Raw genomic sequence first — 20,588 nt, 5'->3', positions numbered from 1 at the left:
TTCCAAATAACTCTCCAAATGGAATCTAAACAATAACAAAATAACCGTACTGCTTGTACAAATGTTGATACGTAACAATCAGAAAAAAATACATACACACTGAAATTTAATATAATAAAACTTTTTAAAAGATGGTCATCAGTAAACTCTTGTAAAAAGTGTAAAAAAAAATTCAAAAATTTTCATAATTTTTACACATTTTCATTGAAAATTTTTAAGAAAATTCAAACAGAAACTCTGACCACTTAAAGCGGGCATTAGAACCTACAAGGAACAAGCTGTTGATAGTAACAGGATAGGGTTTGATACAGGTAGTATTTATTGTTTTGTAGAAAGGAAAGAAAATCAACCACATCCTGTTGAAACATAAACAAGAAGCCCATGGGCATTAATGGTCATCTGACTATAAAGACCTGAAGAGGCAAACTAGTCCTCAAATGTCCTTACACAAAAGACATTGGTGGTTCACCAAGATATTTTCTGCAAACTTGAAATCATATTCTTTATACATGCACTACACAACTGCCATTACTCTGGACATATTGCTTGTTGAAAAAGCAAGCTACAGTCCCAATATCTTGACCCTTGGCCTTTCGGTTATTGAAAAGATGTTAAAACATTTCCACACATTTAACCTCCGTGACATTGAATGTTGTCCAATATCAGCATCCTGGTCCTTTTAGCTATTGAGAAGAAGCCATTAATACATTTTAACACATTTGATACCTGTGACCTTGAAAATATGCCAATGTCATTCATATTTAGCGAATAAGTCCGTAGCCCTTCATCCTAGCATGGTACAGGCCTAATATTATCATCATTAGTCTTTGGTTAACGAGAAGAAAACATTTAAAAATTATGACATATTTGACCCCTGTGACCTTTCGAGCAGATAAAGGTCATTCCTATTAACTAAGGGTCAAATAAAGTTTCTGAATTTAAGAAATGATTCCTAACTCTCCAAGTTTTAGACTAAATTTGGTTGTAATTAATTCAAGCATCAAGAAAGGGTAGCATTTTGAAGCAAAATATTGACTAACTTTCCCATTTGGGGCCCCACCCATCCCCAGGTCCCTAGGGGTCAAATCAACTTTCTGAATTTAAGAAATGATTATCCACTATCAATGACGTTTCAGACAAAATTTGGTTGAAATCCGTTCAAGCATTAATAAGGAGTAGTGTATGAAGCAAAATAGAGTCTTATTTTCCCTTTTGAGGCCCAGTCCTGAGTCCCTAGGGGTCGAAATCAAATTTCTGAATTTAAGAAATAATTGCCTACCCTAAATGGTGAATCAGGCCAAAGCTTAATAAAATCAATCCAGGCTGAAAGAAGAAGAGCTTTAAATCTAATTTCAGCACCTCCCCCTCCCCCTCCCCCCTTTGGGGCCCCATCCCTCCACTCGTAGGTCAAATCAAAAGTCTGAATTTAACAAATGATTGCCCTCACTGAATGGTGGATGGAACCAAATTTGGTTGAAATCCATTAAGGTGTGAAAGAAGAGCAGGGTTTTAAAGAGAAAGTTTACGCACAGCGCACGGCAACAAACGAACTATGACTAAATGTCATCTTGACCCTTTGGGTAAGATAAGCTAACAATCAATTACAAACTTACACAGTTATCAATTTCACCAACATGAAACTTTTCGGTTTCTGAACATCTCACCACATTATGTCATGTCATTGCCCTGTCACATGACTATCACATGACTATCACATGACCACTATTTGGCATGTCACACAAACAAAGTATGTTATGCAACATTACAAATGTTTGTTCTCTTTCATTTGGTATCCCATCACATGACCAAATATGACATATCACATGACCAATGTATGCCATGTCACATGAACATGGTGTGTCATCTACCATACAGTATCTGTCTTTGGTCCATGCTGTGACACGACTGGCTCTGTCGATTCTTTGGTCCAAGCTGAGGAGAGGAAAGGTCAAGTCTTCAATCCTCGTCTATCAATAAGTCCGGTCTTCAATCCTCACCCATCATTTAGAGTTCATGGATAAACAACGGAGGTTCTGTTGCATTGCTGCGTAAAGAAGAGAAATTGGCAAAAATTTTGTACAGTGACAATTGTTAGAACACAGAAAGATCAGCTATCTTGATGTATTAATCGAGTACATCGACTGCATATCATTTCTGGTAACTGAGGTGTTATGAAAATTGATTTTTCATACCTTTCTCAGATAGATTAGGATTAGTGACAACCCATCATCTATCAAATATTATATTGAAAGATAATGGTAATATGATATTGGTGTCCAACGCAAACTTGGTACTGATTCTTAATCAACATGAGAAAATGTGCTTAGCCATGACTGCTTCCGCTCACACACATAGTAACATTTGGGGCCACGCCCATCCCGCTCACACACATAGTACCATTTGGAGCCCCGCCCATCCCGCTCACACACATAGTAACATTTGGGGCCCCGCCCATCCCGCTCACTCACATAGTAACATTTGGGGCCCCGCCCATCCCGCTCACAAACATAGTAACATTTGGGGCCCCGCCCATCCCGCTCACAAACATAGTAACATTTGGGGCCCCGCCCATCCCGCTCACACACATAGTAACATTTGGGGCCCCGCCCATCCCCAGGTCCAGTAACAGTGATTAGATGAATTTGCATTAGTTGTTAAATGTGACATTTGACCCATCAATCTTGACCAATGACCATCTTAATTGATATGGTGTAGAACATTATATCATGGTATGGTGTAAACATGAACCAAATCTGTTGACAGGTTCTCATGATAGGACAATAATTCAGAATGGAATGGGAGAGGATGTAACAGAATTGATACACATGGGTAACACTATATACCCTTCCAATTAGTAACAGAGGTATACAAAAATATATGTACACAATAACAGGGCTCTTATCCACAGAAAAACATCACATCATAATTAGATTTGATCATTTCTTTTTTAAATTTAAAATAATTGCTACAAAATGTAACCAATTCATATCTAATTTCTGCATTTAAATTTAAACCTTCAGTCGCTGACATTCGAGTTGAAACAGAACATAACATAGTATCAATCCAAAACGATAAAAAAACATTTTACCGATCATTCCAGGTGGAGCGTAACCACGACCCTTGGGAACGTTGCTCATTGTATGACCCAAGATGCCTCGTCCTTGTCTACGCATCATATCTGTGAAAAAATAAAGAAATTACTCGGGGATCAATTTCGGCTTATTGCTATACTACTGGTATTGAGTGGTTTCTCACGACAGCTAAAATTTCCCTCTTACAGAATATTCTCCTTGAATCTTACAATATATATTTCTGTTTTATATAGGAAATTGAAAATTATAATTTTTCTCCTCGAATTTTGCCTTTTTCAAAGGAAAGACTTTTTGATCTTTCAGTTTTTTTTGTTTTAGAGTAGAATTTGATGGATTTTGCATATTTTCTGTTTTAGAAAGAATTTTACATTATTCCAAAGTTGTCTGGATTCTGTTGCATCACTGTGTAAAGGGGAGAGAAAAAAGCAAAATTTCTGTAAAGTGACAATTGTTAGAACACACTTTTTTTCAAAGTATTAACTTCAGAAAGATCAGCTCTCTTGATGTATTAATCTAGTTCATCAAAATCATATAATTTCTGGTAGCTGAGATGTTATGAAAATTCATCTTCTAAGTTTTCATTTTCACTCACAGACTTAAGATTTCCAGGTAATGATGACCAATCTAGATAGACTAGGGTTAATGATGATCACCACCAATGAAACGAAATAAAATCTGTTTCTTATGACAATCAGCTCCTAAACTAAATGATAAACAATGTCTATTAAGAATGATAAGAATCTTCATTTCTAGATTTTGAGTTCCTTGATGTTAATACCATTTATTACTTTTTTATACAAAAACTTACCAACTATACTGTCTCCGGGATCCCCACCATTAGGAAAAGTTGGACGGTACCCAGCCATCTGTGGTGCTGGGGTTGCCTCAGGTAGAGAGGATGATGAGTCTATGGCAGAAAACCCAGGTGGGGGTGCTGGTCCTTGTGATGAAGAAGCTTGTGGCTTTAAAGCACCCAAACCAGGTGGATCATTCTGAGCAAACATAAACCAGAACCAGATTACACATCAGGTACCCTGATTAATGTATACCCTAACATAATTAGTGGTCTCCATTTCCAAGTCAACACTTGTTTATTACATAATTAGCTTTCAATACTTATCTCAGACTAGAAATTGTTGTTAACAATTTTGCGGGCTTTTCACTTCTTTGGCGACAAATTGACCGGAAGTTGACATTTATCCTGATAACAATATATGAGAAAGATTCCTTGTTTGTTAGTCTCTATAACATATCCAAAGATGAAATTTGTATATTGAAACGTTAAGGAGATATAACTACATAACAACGAAGAAATACACTTATTAAAGGTTCAAACATATTTGACCCCTGTGACCTTGAATGTCGGTCAAGGTTATTCATATTTGCAAGCCTAATAATGTAACATCTGATGATCAATATATCCCCAATATTAGTCCTCTAGACCTTGTGAAACTTGACAAGAAGATTGTTGAACACTGGTACCCTATTTTGTATATTTGAAATTTGACCCCATTCAGAAGCCGGAAGTTGACATTTTGAGGGAAGTTTTTCTGATGACAATCACTAGGAAGTCTCCACAGAAGGTTTATAATTAATTTTCATCATTGTATGCCTTCTAGAAATTGAGAAACTGTCATTTAACAATTTTTAGTTCCTTGACCTCTGTGACCTTGAAAGTGGACCAAGGTCATTTATATTATCAAACTTTGTTGCCAGTTACATATGCTTCTTATATGTGAAATATCAAGCATCTAGGCCTTCCAGAACTTGAGAAGAAGTTTGTCAAAGATTGGTACCCTTAATAGCACTTTTCAACTTTGACCCCCTACCGCAAACCGGAAGTTGAATTTTGAGGTACGTTTCTCTTATATCAATCTACAGGAAATGTCCACAGAATATATGTGTCCAAAGTTGAAGACTTTGGGCAGCTTAACAATGGAGAAATTACCATGTAACGATTTTTACATAATTGACCCCTGTGACCTTGAAAGTGGGTCAAGGTCATTTATATTAATAGACTTGAAAGATAATCTAGACCTTTCAGAACTTGAGAAGTTTGTCAAAGATCGGTAACCTTAATAGCACTTTTCAACTTTGACCCCTACCGCAAACCGGAAGTTGAATTTTGAGGTACGTTTCTCTTATATCAATCTACAGGAAATGTCCACAGAATATATGTGTCCAACAGACATCTTACACATGAAATATCAAGACTCAAGGCTTTGCAGAACTTGAGAAGAAGTTTGTCAAAGTTTGTAACAGAAAATAACACTTTTGAACTTTGACCCCTACCAAAAACCGGAAGTTGACCTTTGATCCCAGTTTTTTTCTTGTGGAAAGTGTTTTCTTTTCAATTTACATGATATGATTAAAACTGAGGTCACTACCTTAAACAGTTCTTGAGTTACGGCATTTTAGGTAAAATCGGAAATGACGTCATGGCGGCCATTTTGTTTTTCCGATGAATTTGTAAATGTCACTAAATGGTAGAAGACATCTGGGGAAATCTTCTCAGTAACAATTTGATAAAATATAGCCCATCAATATTGATCTATAACGAGTTTTTCCTATTTGTTGGCATTTTTAAAAAATCAAAGAAAATTTTCAAAATGGTGTACAGCAGAAATGATAAACGTTTCAGAAAAACTGAAAACACTAAATTCATCGGAAGGACGTTCTGCATCGATCTGAGGAAGAAAATTTCATGAAAATTCAAAATTTAAAAAAAAAAAAAATATGTTAAATTTTGAAAACTTTACCCCACAGCGAGCTTTTTAATTTGACATATTTTGTATTAATATTGCATGAGAAAAAGTTAGATATGGAAATTCTCTACAAATAATATTATTGCACAAACTCTGTACAATCAATGGTTTTCGAGATATTGCCGTTTTTAAGTTTTTAACTTCATGGCGGCCATATTGGATATTTTACCTACTTAAAAAATCGGCATCGACAACTTCATATACGTATCTACAAACAGGTGAATAGACTGTATGTCTAGCTTTTACAATTTAAAAGATTACGAACCCACAAAATAAGAATAATAAGAAACATAACAAAAACAATAGGTCTTTTCACCACTTAGTGAAAAGCCCTTATAATACTAAACACCATAATGACCTGTTGTGTTGGGGCAGTATCAGAGATAGCAGCTTGCCATGCAGAAGGTGGGGCGGGGGCAATCTGGGGACCGGGTGCCCCCTGACGGCCGGCATATTTCTTTGGCGCTTCATCATCTGAATAAACAAACAAATATTATACAACATGTGTCACCATCCTTTTTGTCAATAAAGTCGCTCTTTAAGGAGAAGTGAACTAATTGGAAAATGAAGCAGTTATATAAAATTCATACCTCTACTCTTCTTCAAATCTGGGACGGAGGTTTTTAATGGTTTTGACAGGAAAACCTTAGTGAAAGTGCGAGTCTCAGAGTTTAAGATATAAACAAAGGTAATAGATGCATTAAACTATCTGGCAACAAACACTGTATACCCAAACCACATTAACAAATCCAGGTGTTATACATAAAAGCATGCAATGTATCAAGGGAGGTAACTCTAATTTCCTAATTATCTAAATAACTGCATGACAATTCAACTGGGTCTTCTCAAATTCTACAAATATACAGTATGACATAAATAGAGAACAAAATTAAGTTATTTACCTGGTAAATTCTTAGGTACGCCTCGTCCAATACCAGCCATAGGTGTTGGAATGTTGCCACGTCCCAGCGAAGGGATGTCTCCAGGGGTGGGCCTATATCCCCGCCCCACAGAAGGTTGTTGTAGCTCAGTTTGTGCCAGGGAAGGGAAATCACCTGTGGTGGGCATGTATCCTCGCCCAACAGGAAGTCGAGGCCCTGTTTGTGCCATTGAAGGGAAATCTGCGGTGGTAGGCATGTATCCTCGGCCCACAGGTCGTGGCCCAGTCTGTCCCAAGCCGGGATAGTTTTGTGTCATTGTGCTAGGTGGCCCTGCAGGTTTGGCTACAGGAGCAGAGGCTGACCAAGCAGACTGTGTAGGACGGATATGAGTGCTAGATGACCAGGCAGACTGTGTAGGTATTGATGCCATCATGCCTGCTGAACCAGGGGCTGAAGAAAATAATACAGATTTTAGTTTAGATGTAAACTTAAAGTCAGATGGTTGACACTTGAACATTTTTGCCAATCCAAACATTTATAAAATCAATGTTTGGTCTGAGGAAGAACTGTAACTTAAGACATCAAGATATAACTGGCATCATTTTATATAGAGGTCTCTATAACTGTAATAGCACATAGTGTACACTTAAATAACCCCAAGCACCATTTTAAACAAGGGCTGTCAGAGACAGGTTATGCTACCTGGTTGGGACAAATTTTAAGTATGAAATATACCAAACAGCAATTAGAAAGCGATGGTTCTGGTGCACTGCACTTTTCCTTGTTGGAATGCTCCAGACAAAATTTAACTATGAAAAATAACTAAGGGCAATGAGTCTTAAATCATGCGAAAAAGAGCGATGGTTCTTATGCACTGCAATTCTCCTTGCTGAGATCTATCTACCTATGAAGTTTTTATGTTAATACCTCTGTAAGTTTTTGTGTTATGTTAGGCACAAAAATTATGATGGAGAAACAGACAGACAAATTGGTGACTATATGCTCTCCTTCCCGGGAGCTTAAAACAGAAACCTTTGTAATTGTGGTGACAAATAGTATTCACCTTCTTAACCTGAGCACTAATTTTAAACAGATGCCGCTGTTGATTGTATAGCAGATGTGTTTACGGTATTACTTCAGTCGTGATGTGTGCAAGGGAGCTATGCTCCAGTCCAATATCTGCTAGATCATGGGTTCTAATGCTACGCTGTCCATTAAGGGGTCACCCCTACTGTTGTTTCCCTGTCAATGATATTTTGATTTTCCTTCAACATCCAAAATCACATTTCTGTTTACGGCACTGTAAAAACAGATTTACAGCAAATGTTGATTGTTCACCTTGTAAACGATGTTGAATAATCGTTCATTTTTATTTTTGTGCTTCCCCACCGCATGAGTTTTGATCTACACCAGATAAGATGATTGATATCTAATTAATTGTGGCCAGCAGAGGATGACCAAAGATTGTTACAACAATCTGTATCAGACAAAACAGGACATCAGAACTTCAGGCTTCAGGTCAAAAGTGCCATTTGCTTTAAAATCAGTAGTTTAAACGTTACCTGGCATGTTGGGTCTCCTTAGGGACTGGTATCCAATATCATCGTCACTATCATCTGTGTCGTCATCATCATCAACTCCATAGGATGCAGCCTATAAAACACAACAGGTGTATTGTGAAATCTAAGATTTTTGTGAGAGATTAATTTTACTCCACGAATTTATGTTTCCATTTAATATTAATGTTATTTATTTATCCACAGAATCAAATGTCCATGAAAAAATATTTGTTTTGGAGAAACTGCGAAAATTGAACCGCATGAATATTTATCATTTTACAGAGCTCTTCAAAAAGTCATCATTCAAGAGAAAAAAGATTCTGATACTTAATGCTTTTATCAACAAAATTCCAAGAAGAAATGTCGATGGTGTGATGAACATCAGATAAACCGATGAATGCTCCCCAAAACTGAATTAATCAAACGGCAATGATTCTGCAATTAAGAAGTTGCAGGCCCTGAATTTGGGAATACTGCACTTACTGTATGACCAAAGTATACACAAATTTTCAAAAAACCCCTGAATTATGCAAAAGAGAGTTATGGTTCTGGTACACTGCACTTCTTCCATGTGGACTGACGGATGGACAGACACCCAGATGGATGGATAGGAGGGTGGATAAATCATTGACTAAATGCCCTCCCTTCGGGGAGCATAATAAAAACAAAACGTCAGGGTTCTTGTATATTTAACTCCGACCCCCCCTAATCTTTTTCTTATGCTCTGAATCTACTGAGGGGTCAATATCAATATTAAGTAAGTTGGCTGTACAAAAGTAATTTAAAAAAAAAAAGTTTATTGATTAAGGCAATTAAACAAGTTAATCAATGTCAAAAGTAAAACACAAATAAATTTCAGTTAAGTTCAAGAATGATGCCTACATCAAAAGTAATTACTTAATATGTAAAATTGTTCATATAATGATTTGCAACTAACTGCCTTAATTTTTCCACTTATTTTCAAATTAGTAGAACATGCAAATACAGGTAAATTAAAAAAACTTAAGGCTTCTCATAAACAATGGTCTAAAAATATTCAATGTAAGAAGCAGTCAGCTTCATAACACACATGAAATTGATAATAATTACATGCATTGTGTTACGGATTATGTCACAGTAACTCTAATCCAACACAAATAGAAACATTACACCCACCATTTTTTGTTTGGCTGGAGGCTGTTGGCTACCAAATGTGGAGTGTTGGGCAGCTCTTGACTGAGGAGGGGGTTTGTAGGACACCACTCCAGCTTGTCTAGGTGGAGGGCCACCCGTTTGTCTTGACTGGACCCTCATGGAAGGTGGCGGCAAGATTGTACATCCTGTGTTAATATTATTACGAATGGGGACATGGTTTTTTGTTAAGTCAACATCGTACTTTTGACATATACTGTCTGAGATGGCAAATCTACAACAAAAAATAAGTGAAATGAATATTCGTTCAAACAGTTGTTTGGAATTTTTTCCAACTTTTTCATACAATTTTCGATTCCTCAACCAAAATACTTAATTAGTAATAGCAGTTAAATGATGAACTATTGACATATTTTCCAGGCATTGTGTTCATAGTTAATGAATAAGGTCAAAGGTCAGATAATTATAAATAATGTTAATACTCACGCATATCGCTTCAGGATTCCAAGCGAACAATATTTACACTCCTTGTCTTCATGGAATGCACACCTAGAAATGCACATAGAATACACTATCACAAATCCTTTCATAAATTATCTCCCCTTATCATTTCATCAACAAATAAATTAATCAAATGCACATTATCTCCCCTCTTTGCTGTAAAATTCAATAAAAATAAATCTCGCAAAAAAATGAATGATTTTACATATCTCATTGACAAAAGAACTCAAGCTTAAATCTCTGTTTGATGTCATTGACAATATGGCTCACATTACCTCTCTCCAGTGACAGGTCAACTCATCCAATGATCTCTGTTCTTTATGTCATTGATTTCATAAGAACTATAAGTTGCTAGGAATTTATTTTTCTTGCGTAATCAAATTCAACAAACCCCTCAAAGTTATCAAAATAATCATATTTTAAAACTTTGAAATGTCATCAAACTCCTATTTGGATTTTAAATTTATAATTTTCAAATCTTACAACTTTAAGTTATCAAATTTTTTTTGGGGGGGGAGATATTTCTGAACGATACATGTTTTAATCACAAACTAAAACAAGAGATCCCAGAGGGATCTTGGCGCCCACCATTTGAGGATCTGTTTTCAGTTCTTGAAGATTTGTTTATTTTTTTTGGTTTGTTACAGGTGTTGTAAATGTTCATGAACTGGTCTTCATTGAATGTACTCAATGATGGCACAAGATATTTTTATCAAGCACCTATTAGCAAATATCATTTGAAAAAGATCCCAAAGTATTATTAGATAGCAGTCAGTTACAGGTGGATGATGGGACAATATGCTTGTGCTGTATTACTGTCGATATCCGAGATGGCTGCCTGTGGGCCACCTTGATTTCAAATCAGTCCAAAAAAGGTACAATGCACAACTAGAGACCAAGGGAAACAAATATCTATGAAATACCAGAAGGATCCATCCAGTACTTCCTCAGATATAGCAGTAACAAGATTTTACTCTCAAAATCCAAGATGGTTGCCTGTCAGCCATCTTGATTTCGGATGTCCAAAAAGGTATAATGCACAACTTGGAACCAAAGGGAACCTGCATATGAAATTTGAGAAAGATCCATCCAGTACTTTCCAAGAAATAGCGGTAACAAACTTTTACATTCAGAAATGGCCACCTGTCTGCCATCATCAATTCGAACAAACTTTTACATCCAAAACCTGCATATGAATGGCCACCTACTTTCCAAGAAATAGCGGTAACAAACTTTTACATCCAAAATCCAAGATGGCCACCTGTCTGCCAAAAAAAGGTACAATGCACATCTAGGGACCAAGGGGAAACTGCATATGGAATTTGAGAAAGATCCATCCAGTACTTTCCAAGAAATAGCGGTAACAATAATTGTTTACGGACGGACGGACCACGGACGCAGGGCGATTTGAATACCCCCACCATCTGATGATGGTGGGCTAAAAAAAGAAAATTCCTCTACCATCTAAAGCCCCAACACATTTAATTCTAGAACTCCCTTAATCTATAAGGCGATAATTGCACAATGTGAAATATATCCTTATAAAGAAATCACACTAACATACATACTTAATTTTTGGCTCATAGTCCCAGGTGCTGCACGTTAGCATGTCTATCACAGATGTTTTGGACGGTGATGGACCAATGTGTCCAAACAGTTCCACTACAAGGCCTTCTAGTTCGTACACCTTCGTCAGACGGTTTGGGATCCCAAGTGCTGCTCCCCCTTTTACCCATTCCAGACAGTAGGCCATCTCCTCGCAGTCGTCACCCTAGATATACAAAAAATTCATACTTCAGACAGGTTAATGTTACTATTAAAATTATAGAATCGTGAGTGCCACAACACAGGCGTTACTACTGTACTCGACACAAACACGTTACTGTTCGTCTCACCAGCGACATACTTGACACAAACATGTTACTGTTCATCTCACCAGCAACGTACTCGACACAAACATGTTACTGTTCATCTCACCAGCAACGTACTCGGACTTCTAAAATCATATATATGTATAGTGTATATCAAGACATTTTTACTGACATGGAGAGAAACACAACAAATTTCACAACACTCCAGGGATTACCGACTGAATCTGATATAGAGCACAGGACTGATTACTATTATTATTACATTCTTAACAGACTGTCAACACATATAAGGTCATTAGGGCCATCAAACGGTAAAACACACAGCGATCCAAAAGGAAATAACATTAAATTAACTAAAAGGTAATAGACAAATGATAAAATCTTAAATGGTTATATTATCACAAAAGATCAAAATGGTACGTCATAGTCTATAATACAGACCAACATCTTTCAAATAACCTAGAATTTTATAAATATGAACAGTTCAAAAAGGATATTTAGTCTTGCAACATTACAATAACAAATGTAACAATAGTAAATGGCTCATCAAATCCTATGCACCAAGGATTATCTTCACCTTTCAACACATATGTGTAAGGTAAGTGACCCATGTGATGACGAGAAAGGACAACTTCATATCCCGTTCTGGTTGTCTCTTCAGCATGGAGACCATTCACCATAGAGGACAATATTACAGCAATTTAAAAGACCAACATAAATACTTAATAGGCGCTTTGTTTGATTGCTGCTTTTATCATCTCATGAACAGCATTTTGCAGCGTTATCTCCATGTAGTAGTTGATGCCTTCTTCACAAACAATATGGCCTATTACATACCATCCATACCACTTAAGTAAAGTATCTCGCCCAAAGAAACGACAATGAAATACAAACAGTTATAGGTAGGGAGAGTTGAACCACACACTTCCAGAACAGCCCCTTAATGCATGTTTTAAACTAGGTGATGTGGAAATGTCTATCAGACAATGAACACACTCTTAGATGCAAACCAAACTCTGATCAGGTATAGAAATTGGTGGTATGGTACTCCGGGATAAATATGAGCTAAATTTAAACCTGTCTCTCATGAAATAAGATTAATCTGGAGAGGGACACAACAGGATGTAATGGACAGAGATGACAAAATATAATATCACTTAGTAAATAAATGATTCAAAGAAATATATTTATTACATATAATATTTATAAATAATATTAAAAATTCCTTTTTCATTACTCTGATCAGGTAGAATAGATTTAACCGTGAACAAAGAAATACAAACTTAATATCCTACACTTACTAGACAGAACAAGGGAGGGTACTCTGGTTTGTCTCCATTTGGGTTAACAAAATTCTCAAGCTGAATCCAGATCCCTCTATAGTTATCATCTGCCTGATCAAAACCAGAAACTGGAATCTGGTGGTAGTCAGCACCTGAAATACAACATGCATATAACTGTATTACTTCCAGTGTATGCCAACAAGCGTTAATATGGACACAATGACCACGACTGATGTGACCATGATCCCACGTAATTGATAACATAATCTGATGCTGTATTTTTTCATAATTGATAATTGGTGCCTCAAAAACGTCTTGTGTTTAAGAAAATCAAAATTCATTTCATGCATAAAAAAGATGCCAATTGTCAATAATATTTGTTCTTATACAAATTTTAAGTGAGGTACATGTATTTTCGCATGAAAATTGAAAGTGAAAAAAAGAAAAGAAAAATCACTGTGTTCATTTGATTAAGATTGAAATGTATTAGCAATTAATATCTTAATCTTGAGCAACATGAAATTTCTTTCTGCTAAAACACTGAACAATACTAAGGTAACAGTGATTGATTATGTAAGTTACATGAGGTTAATCAATCAAATCTGACCATCGCCCAATCTGTATCAATAATTAATTCTCTGCAATGAGTTATACTCACTTTTCTGTTGGCACTCGTACCTATATCCTGTTGGTATTTTACCTGAAAAACATTTGTCGAAACAAAAATAATCCTTTAATATACAAAATGAAGCTTAAAATAAAAAATTGGCAGGGCTGACTAACAAACCTCAAAATCTAGCACTTATAATGTTAGAATAAACTTCCAGAAAACCTCACGAGATTCCCAAAATTGTTATCTCTATTACCTGTCTGATCCCCTCTTCCAACCACCCCACCCTCCCCCCAGTTCTCTTAAGAGTAGATAATCAAGATGATCAATCTATTGTTTATTCCATTTTTAACCGATCAGCCTCAAAAATAAATTGTTTGCTGGGTCATATTTAGATGAGTTCTCCTTATAGTAGCTGGTGGCTACCTCACTGAACAACATACAGGAGGCCCATTACATGTTGTCCAAAGCATTTAGGGTAAAGTATCTTTGTGCTGAAGGGCACGACCATATCAGAATAGACCCTTCAGTATCTCGGTTTACTGATAAGTACAATTGCCTAGGTAGTGAAAATAAATTATGTCACATAGAACAGGAAATATATAAAATCTGTGAATGATTTATCAAATACTTAGAAAAGCAGGCTAACCAAAATTGTTCAAAGTCAAAAAATAGACTCTGTACAATTAGTGATATGATCAGGTCACCCAATATCATTACAACAACCTGTCACTCACACATGCGTTATCATCAAATCTTCTGGTTTTGTATAAAGAGAAATTCTAGTGTTTTGGGACAATTACCTGGTTCTATGAACTTCTGGAAAACTCGTTTGATGCCTTTACGTATACTATATTCTAAGAGCGCAACTTCAGCTGGTAAGTATTCCCCGTCACCTGTTTTGCAGAGCGTCTGAAAGTTTATCAGGTAGAAGTTCTCGTCTGCCAGAGCTGTAGAAAGAAATCAAGACTTATTACACCGGAAACAAATTCTCATTGTATGAAAATTTCAAAGGATCCTTCATTCCAGATTCAAAAATTTTCAATGCTGTACTTTAAATTCTGGTAAAAATGGAGACTCTGCTTTGCATCATTAGCAGAAACCAGTAAAACAATTCAATCAAAATTCAAGGATATTGTGATGCAATTTTGAACTCAACCATTAGTTTTCTGATTTTTACATTGTGTATATTTACAGTGTAAAATTCCCTTGTCTAGCCCTTGGGTTTGAGACAGGAGTCCCCTTTTGTAACAATTGTGTTTAAATCAAGGCATTATTGAATGACCTCCTGCTAATGATGTCACATCATGAGTTTGCCACAATGGAAGCTAATGTCAAGAGATAATGAAGGGTCGGATATATATAAGCTAAAAATACTGTCCCCCCCCCCTCTCCTTCCGTCCCCTCTGAGGAAAGCAGGGTTTTCCATAATTTTGTTAGTAGTAGGCTGTGTATTGAAAGTAGTAGGCTGGCAAAGCAACACAGCGAGGTGGGGTGGCCTGCTGTGTACGTGTAGTCGTGTACAGAACATTATTATGGAACTGGATTGGTGTAGACGGCCAAATGATCAAAGGAGCCAGTCAAATTGGCGTACAATTCTGCTAGTCAGACACCTGGGGCTGGTGATTTTCAGGTCACGGCTGTTCCATGACACTGACTAACCTATCGGCTTGTGAAATGTGTATGTTCTAAATCTATATTAAAAAGCCAATCTGTTTCTGTACACATTTCTGATAGCTGTAGACATGAAAATTGGTCAAAGTAATAACATTTTATAACCACAGGTGGTTTCCATCAGTTCACAAAGTTTCTTAAATGTAAATGATACCTTCATCTAGGTGTATCAAATGCCTGGTCATATCATAGATAGATTCAAGAATTCAAGCATAGGAGTGACCCAGTTGTATATGCAAATTTATCAACATGTAAACAAGCTTGAAAATTGCAAGGATAATTTAGGATTAGACAATAGTTGTAATATGAAGAGACAGTAAGTGAACATGTCACTGATTGTTGTATGTATGGTTCTAAATTAAAATTAAGGGAATGCTGATGCTGTTGAAATTAAAACAAAATCATTCCTGCCTAGTGCTACTGCTTTGATAGGTATGACATCAAGTAAGATGTGTTCATATCAAAATAAACCACTGTTGGTTTTCCAAATAAAATAAGACAGCATGTTAGCTAGTTGAAGATCAGTATACTTGACAAATGATTACAACATTGTCTTCTAAAAATATACATTTCTCTGTAATTTTTAATGGCTTTACACTTGAAATATTGCAAATTTATCATATAAAACTTGAACACTGTCATACAATTTCCTTTGAGAAATATAGGAATATCAATTTTATTTATATTAGTACCATTAGTTCTAAAGACTGATCCAATGTCTACTTCGTTGCTTTACGTGTTTCTCACTGGAAACCAGATGGGAGAATAAATTACACATGTCTAGAAAGAAGACGTTCTGGTTGACGAGCTAAATCTCAGCTTATTAAAATCAGAAGTTAAGTTAATTTATAAAAATGGTTTCATTAACATTTTATTTTGCTCTTATATTTTTTATTTAACTGAACAGTTTAAGTATATTTCAGTCTGCTTATATCAGAAAAAAATTTGACATGATTGGGTCTTGGTATTTAACTGTCTGAATATTTAACTTGACTATGTAGTTTGTGTCTTTTCTATAAAATTCATGTGTTCCTGTGGTATACTTGTGTATTAATTTATTTCTTTTATGTTAATTATCAACTTATTGTACAGAAACTAGACAAACAGTACCATTTGTACATGTTTAAAGTTTTATTGAACAACACAGATTTCATTTAAGCTGTTGAGGAAACGGCAAATTATGGAAAAACAGCATTTAGCTTTAACTGAAACACTGCAAAAGTGGTGACAGTAGTTTCATTCTGGGCTAGCGAGAAAAAGTGGCTCACTAGCCTTTGGGCAAGCAGAAAATATTCAGTATTGAATACCCCTGAATCTACCATACACAAATGAGAATGTCATCTCACAAATTCCAGGGCCTGGAAAAGCACTTTTCTGCATGACCTGTTAAGTAAACCTACTAATGGAGCAGTGTTGTCACCTAGTCCACTGGATGAGTAAATTTTCTATGTTACTCTATATCAAATAAAAATGTCTACCAATATTCAGTCATTAAGCATTTCTTTATGCAACATTACAGTACAAAATCATATAATTTCAACATGTCAGTTGAATTTCCATTTCCTAGAATGAAAGCTGCACATGACTAAACAAGTGTTTGGTTGACTCTGATTGCGGTACGGCAGCATGTACTGTTGCGAAAGTGTACAAGTGTTCAGCGCTACCGCAAGTTTTAGGAAGATGTCAAAGATTATTGAAATGAAAACAGTTCCATATTTTTTGTTTTGTTGCAGTCAACTGAATAGCAAACACACTTTTCATTTGAAATTTGATTTGACAGCAAGCAGTATAACCAAAATGATCTTTAGCAAATATAATCCTAAGTAAGTGTTCTGTTTCATCTATTGTACACATCGAAAAATTTTCACAAGACTGCTGGTCCGATGGATTAGTGCTTCTGCTGGGCTCTAAATATTCAACTTTACCTTTGCCAGCTGGAAAGGACTCTTTCACAGACTTTATCTCTTTAGTCCTCTTCTTTTCTCTTTCTGATCTCTGATCAACTCGGTGCTGTAGTAAAACGTGGCAGTTCAAACATACATACAAATATAAATTTTGAAAATGATAGTTCATAGTAAAACATCAATTATATATCAATCATTATTTCTTATTTCTTTTGTTAATTTTACTTGTGAAATTGTTGGTATACAAAATAATATTTAACTTTTATTTTACATAATTTAAAAGTTCAACAATTAATATAAACTCTGTAGATGTACGGTTTTATCTGATTAGCATCTAAACTGGCGTCAGTGTCCTGTACCACAAAAGCCCTGTCACATGTTCAAATCTCAATTCATTCCATTTCTCAATGAATATAAGTGTACACAATATTCTTCAAGTACAACTACTTACTGGTTTTGCTTCTTTTCTACATACATGTTATCAGTCACATATATTACAACAACAGTCAACAATGTCAATTAATCCATAATCTGACCAAATTTCTTTATCAAAAACTAGGCTATCATTCAAGCTCTTTCATGTCTTTAATAATTTAATAATTTATCTGTCTAACCGTATGAGTAAGATTTACTGGAAATCCAACCTCGATACTCCAGTGGTTACGCTCCTCTACACATAATTTAATCCTGGACTGAACTCCATTAACATTAACTGCATTTCAATTATGAACAAAATTCCTTGTTGACAAATTATGAAGAGAAATCTTTTCCAATACTGAATGAGAAATTGACTCCAAAACAAAATTTACTCACAGCGATGATATTTCCCTGGTTGTCCATCCGCACTTTGTCACCCTCCACACCTCTTCTCTTCCCTTTATACTCTTTTGCCATGCGCTCAAATCTTTGTTTCTCCTTGTCAGGTAATGTCTGAAGTAAGGAATGTTATATACAGTTATATACATAACGGAAAAAAATTAGTAATTATGAAATCAGAATCTAATACACAATGATTCAGACATGAACTTTCAAACATTCAACTATACTACAGACTGGTGTTACTTGTTTGATGTTGCTTCTGTCTGCCTAAATTATCACTAATCCTAATGAACACAGTCTGAATTCAGAATGAACATATGTGATAGCTTCAACTGTCAATAAGCATATATATGTGTAATTAATATTGATAAATGATCACCTGCACATACCAACTTGCAAAACAAGGCAAAAATGGACCAATCATCAACTGAATTCAACTCCTGGGCTACGATAATTACAGATACTACTTCTACTAACGCCATTACCAGAATGTTGGATGAGGATGTGACTCATTTTCGAGCAGCGGAATCTATGTGTAAACTCTTTATATATAACTTAACTATATAATGCTATTATATTGTCATTTCACTGTAATGAAGACAATTGTAATTATGTCACGGCTGAGGAATTCTAGTCATTTCAGTAACAAGTTGTTTCGGCACCAAGCTGTTTCGATTCAGTACTTGCAAAATTGTTTACACAGCTAAAGTGTCATTGGAGTATACAGTTTTTCAGTAACGGAGCAATATTTATCAATGACAAAACACCTGAAAAACCTAATAAAATACATAAAACAAAACATTTTTTAAAGTATATAAACAACTTATCTTTTAAGTACTGAAACAACTTGCCCATAGGCTAAGTTGTAATCTTAACTTTAATTATGCACACATTTTTACTGTTATTCTGATGACAGCTAGCTTGCTAGTGGTAACATGTAAGGATACTCAATCTTCAGTATTGATAAATGATGTTCGCATCTTTCAGAGTTTCTGTGTAACTCTTCTAGTACAAAAACAATCTGTACAATACAGGTTTAATCCCTTTTAGGATTCTTCTTCTAAGATAAGAACATCTAGGTTTAGAGAGATTACTGACTCTGATGTTTCCTTGTGATTCATTTATATTGGACGTTTGACAATGTCAGACGAAAGACATTGGAACATTGTCAAACGTCAGATATAAACGAGTTCCTATGAGGGATCCCAAAAGGTGGGGGGGGGGGGGGGGGCGAACCAGAGGGCTACGGTACATGCATGTTTCAAGTTGTCGCAACACCTTTTTATTGACTCCGATAAAATAGATATGTTTCTAATACGATTTCAATTTTCCAAATATGTAAACGCCAATACATGAAAACGTTTACGAACGATCTACATGTCCGCTGTCTATCTATTTTGCAATCAGTTCACCTTCCATCTCGGGTGTGCGATGGGAACAACATCCTGCATGCCATTCAATACACGGCCCTCACGCCTTAAAGCAGGCTCAATCTCAAGCATGAAGAAATAAAACGCATTTCTGGCAGGTTTCTTTGGCATTTTGCTGCATGTGGTGTTAATGTCTGTGTAGAAATATTTTGATATGCAGTATTTATGTTTCTCGTTTCCTCGTGACAAATTGACGACTCGCGGGAAACCCCCAAACTGTGGTTATTGATCTTTCAGAACAGCTGAAGAACATAAACGAAACGAAACATGTTGAGAACTCGGGACAAGGCTTTTCTTTGTTTTTGTATTTGTTTAATCTCAATACAAGTATACGTATAAACAAACGTTCCTGCTTAGGAAAACATTCCTGATAAAAATTGGTAGTCGAGATATCTACAGTACTCCTGGCTGTTCAAAGGGCGATAACCCTGCAACAATATCGTTCGAAAATATTTAAAATTCGTCGAAACATTGTTTTGAAAAGCTGTCAAACTCTGACAGGTTTATAATTGATACGCTTTTACTTTAATTATATTTTCGCCTTATCATAGTATCATAACTTACATTAAAAATCATATGAAGCAACAAACCAGAAACGTATAATTAATACAAACTATTATTATAATAATATATTGAGTTCAATGTGATATAATTTATCAGCTTGTTAACATGAATTTATCTCCCATGCCATGACGTGACCTCAATTGTAAATATGTGATGAACATGCATGTTATCAGGGACGGATTCAGTATTTCTCTTTAGAGGGGGCGCAACTTTTTAAAAACTGTACAACCCCCATCTCTCTCTCTCTCTCTCTCTCTCTCTCTCTCTCTCTCTCTCTCTCTCTCTCTCTCTCTCTCTCTCTCTCTCTCTCTCTCTCTCTCTCTCTCTCTCTCTCTCTCTCTCTCTCTCTCTCTCTCTCTCTCTCTCTCTCTCTCTCTCTCTCTCTCTCTCTCTCTCTCTCTCTCTCTCTCTCTCTCTCTCTCTCTCTCTCTCTCTCTCTCTCTCTCTCTCTCTCTCTCTCTCTCTCTCTCTCTCTCTCTCTCTCTCTCTCTCTCCTTTTTATGT

The 20,588-nt window shown here is 35.9% G+C and overlaps 1 protein-coding gene across 1 annotated transcript; it reads right to left on the bottom strand.

Moving 5' to 3' along the window:
- Positions 1 to 1,414: 1,414 nt before the first annotated feature.
- LOC132559373 (uncharacterized) lies at positions 1,415 to 19,705 on the bottom strand. The gene is made up of 15 exons (XM_060223980.1): positions 19,503 to 19,705; positions 18,085 to 18,201; positions 17,293 to 17,377; positions 14,497 to 14,643; positions 13,742 to 13,783; positions 13,102 to 13,235; positions 11,498 to 11,700; positions 9,915 to 9,977; positions 9,453 to 9,702; positions 8,301 to 8,391; positions 6,760 to 7,188; positions 6,216 to 6,331; positions 3,901 to 4,084; positions 3,089 to 3,178; positions 1,415 to 2,044 (listed from the first exon to the last, which is right to left on the bottom strand). Exons 1-15 carry the CDS (start codon positions 19,629 to 19,631, stop codon positions 2,001 to 2,003), a joined length of 2,124 nt encoding a protein of 707 aa, XP_060079963.1. The 5' UTR covers positions 19,632 to 19,705; the 3' UTR covers positions 1,415 to 2,000.
- Between the last annotated feature and the right edge of the window lie 883 nt (positions 19,706 to 20,588).

Source organism: Ylistrum balloti, unplaced genomic scaffold, assembly GCF_031769215.1.
Source record: "Ylistrum balloti isolate Yb309-2 unplaced genomic scaffold, AGI_CSIRO_Ybal_v1 Utg370900, whole genome shotgun sequence".
Classification (NCBI taxonomy): Eukaryota; Metazoa; Mollusca; class Bivalvia; order Pectinida; family Pectinidae; genus Ylistrum; species Ylistrum balloti.
The sequence above is the reverse complement of the archived record's forward strand: the minus strand, read 5'-3'. Positions and strand labels throughout refer to the sequence as shown.

Coding starts and splice junctions, on each gene's coding strand:
- LOC132559373 (XM_060223980.1), bottom strand. CDS start 19,631: ATGCCAAAGAAACCTGCCAGAAATGCGTTTTATTTCTTCATGCTTGAG. Junction 18,202..19,502: donor TCGCACACCCGAGATGGAAG/GTGAACTGATTG, acceptor TCCTTACTTCAG/ACATTACCTGACAAGGAGAA. Junction 17,378..18,084: donor ACCAGGGAAATATCATCGCT/GTGAGTAAATTT, acceptor GTTTTACTACAG/CACCGAGTTGATCAGAGATC.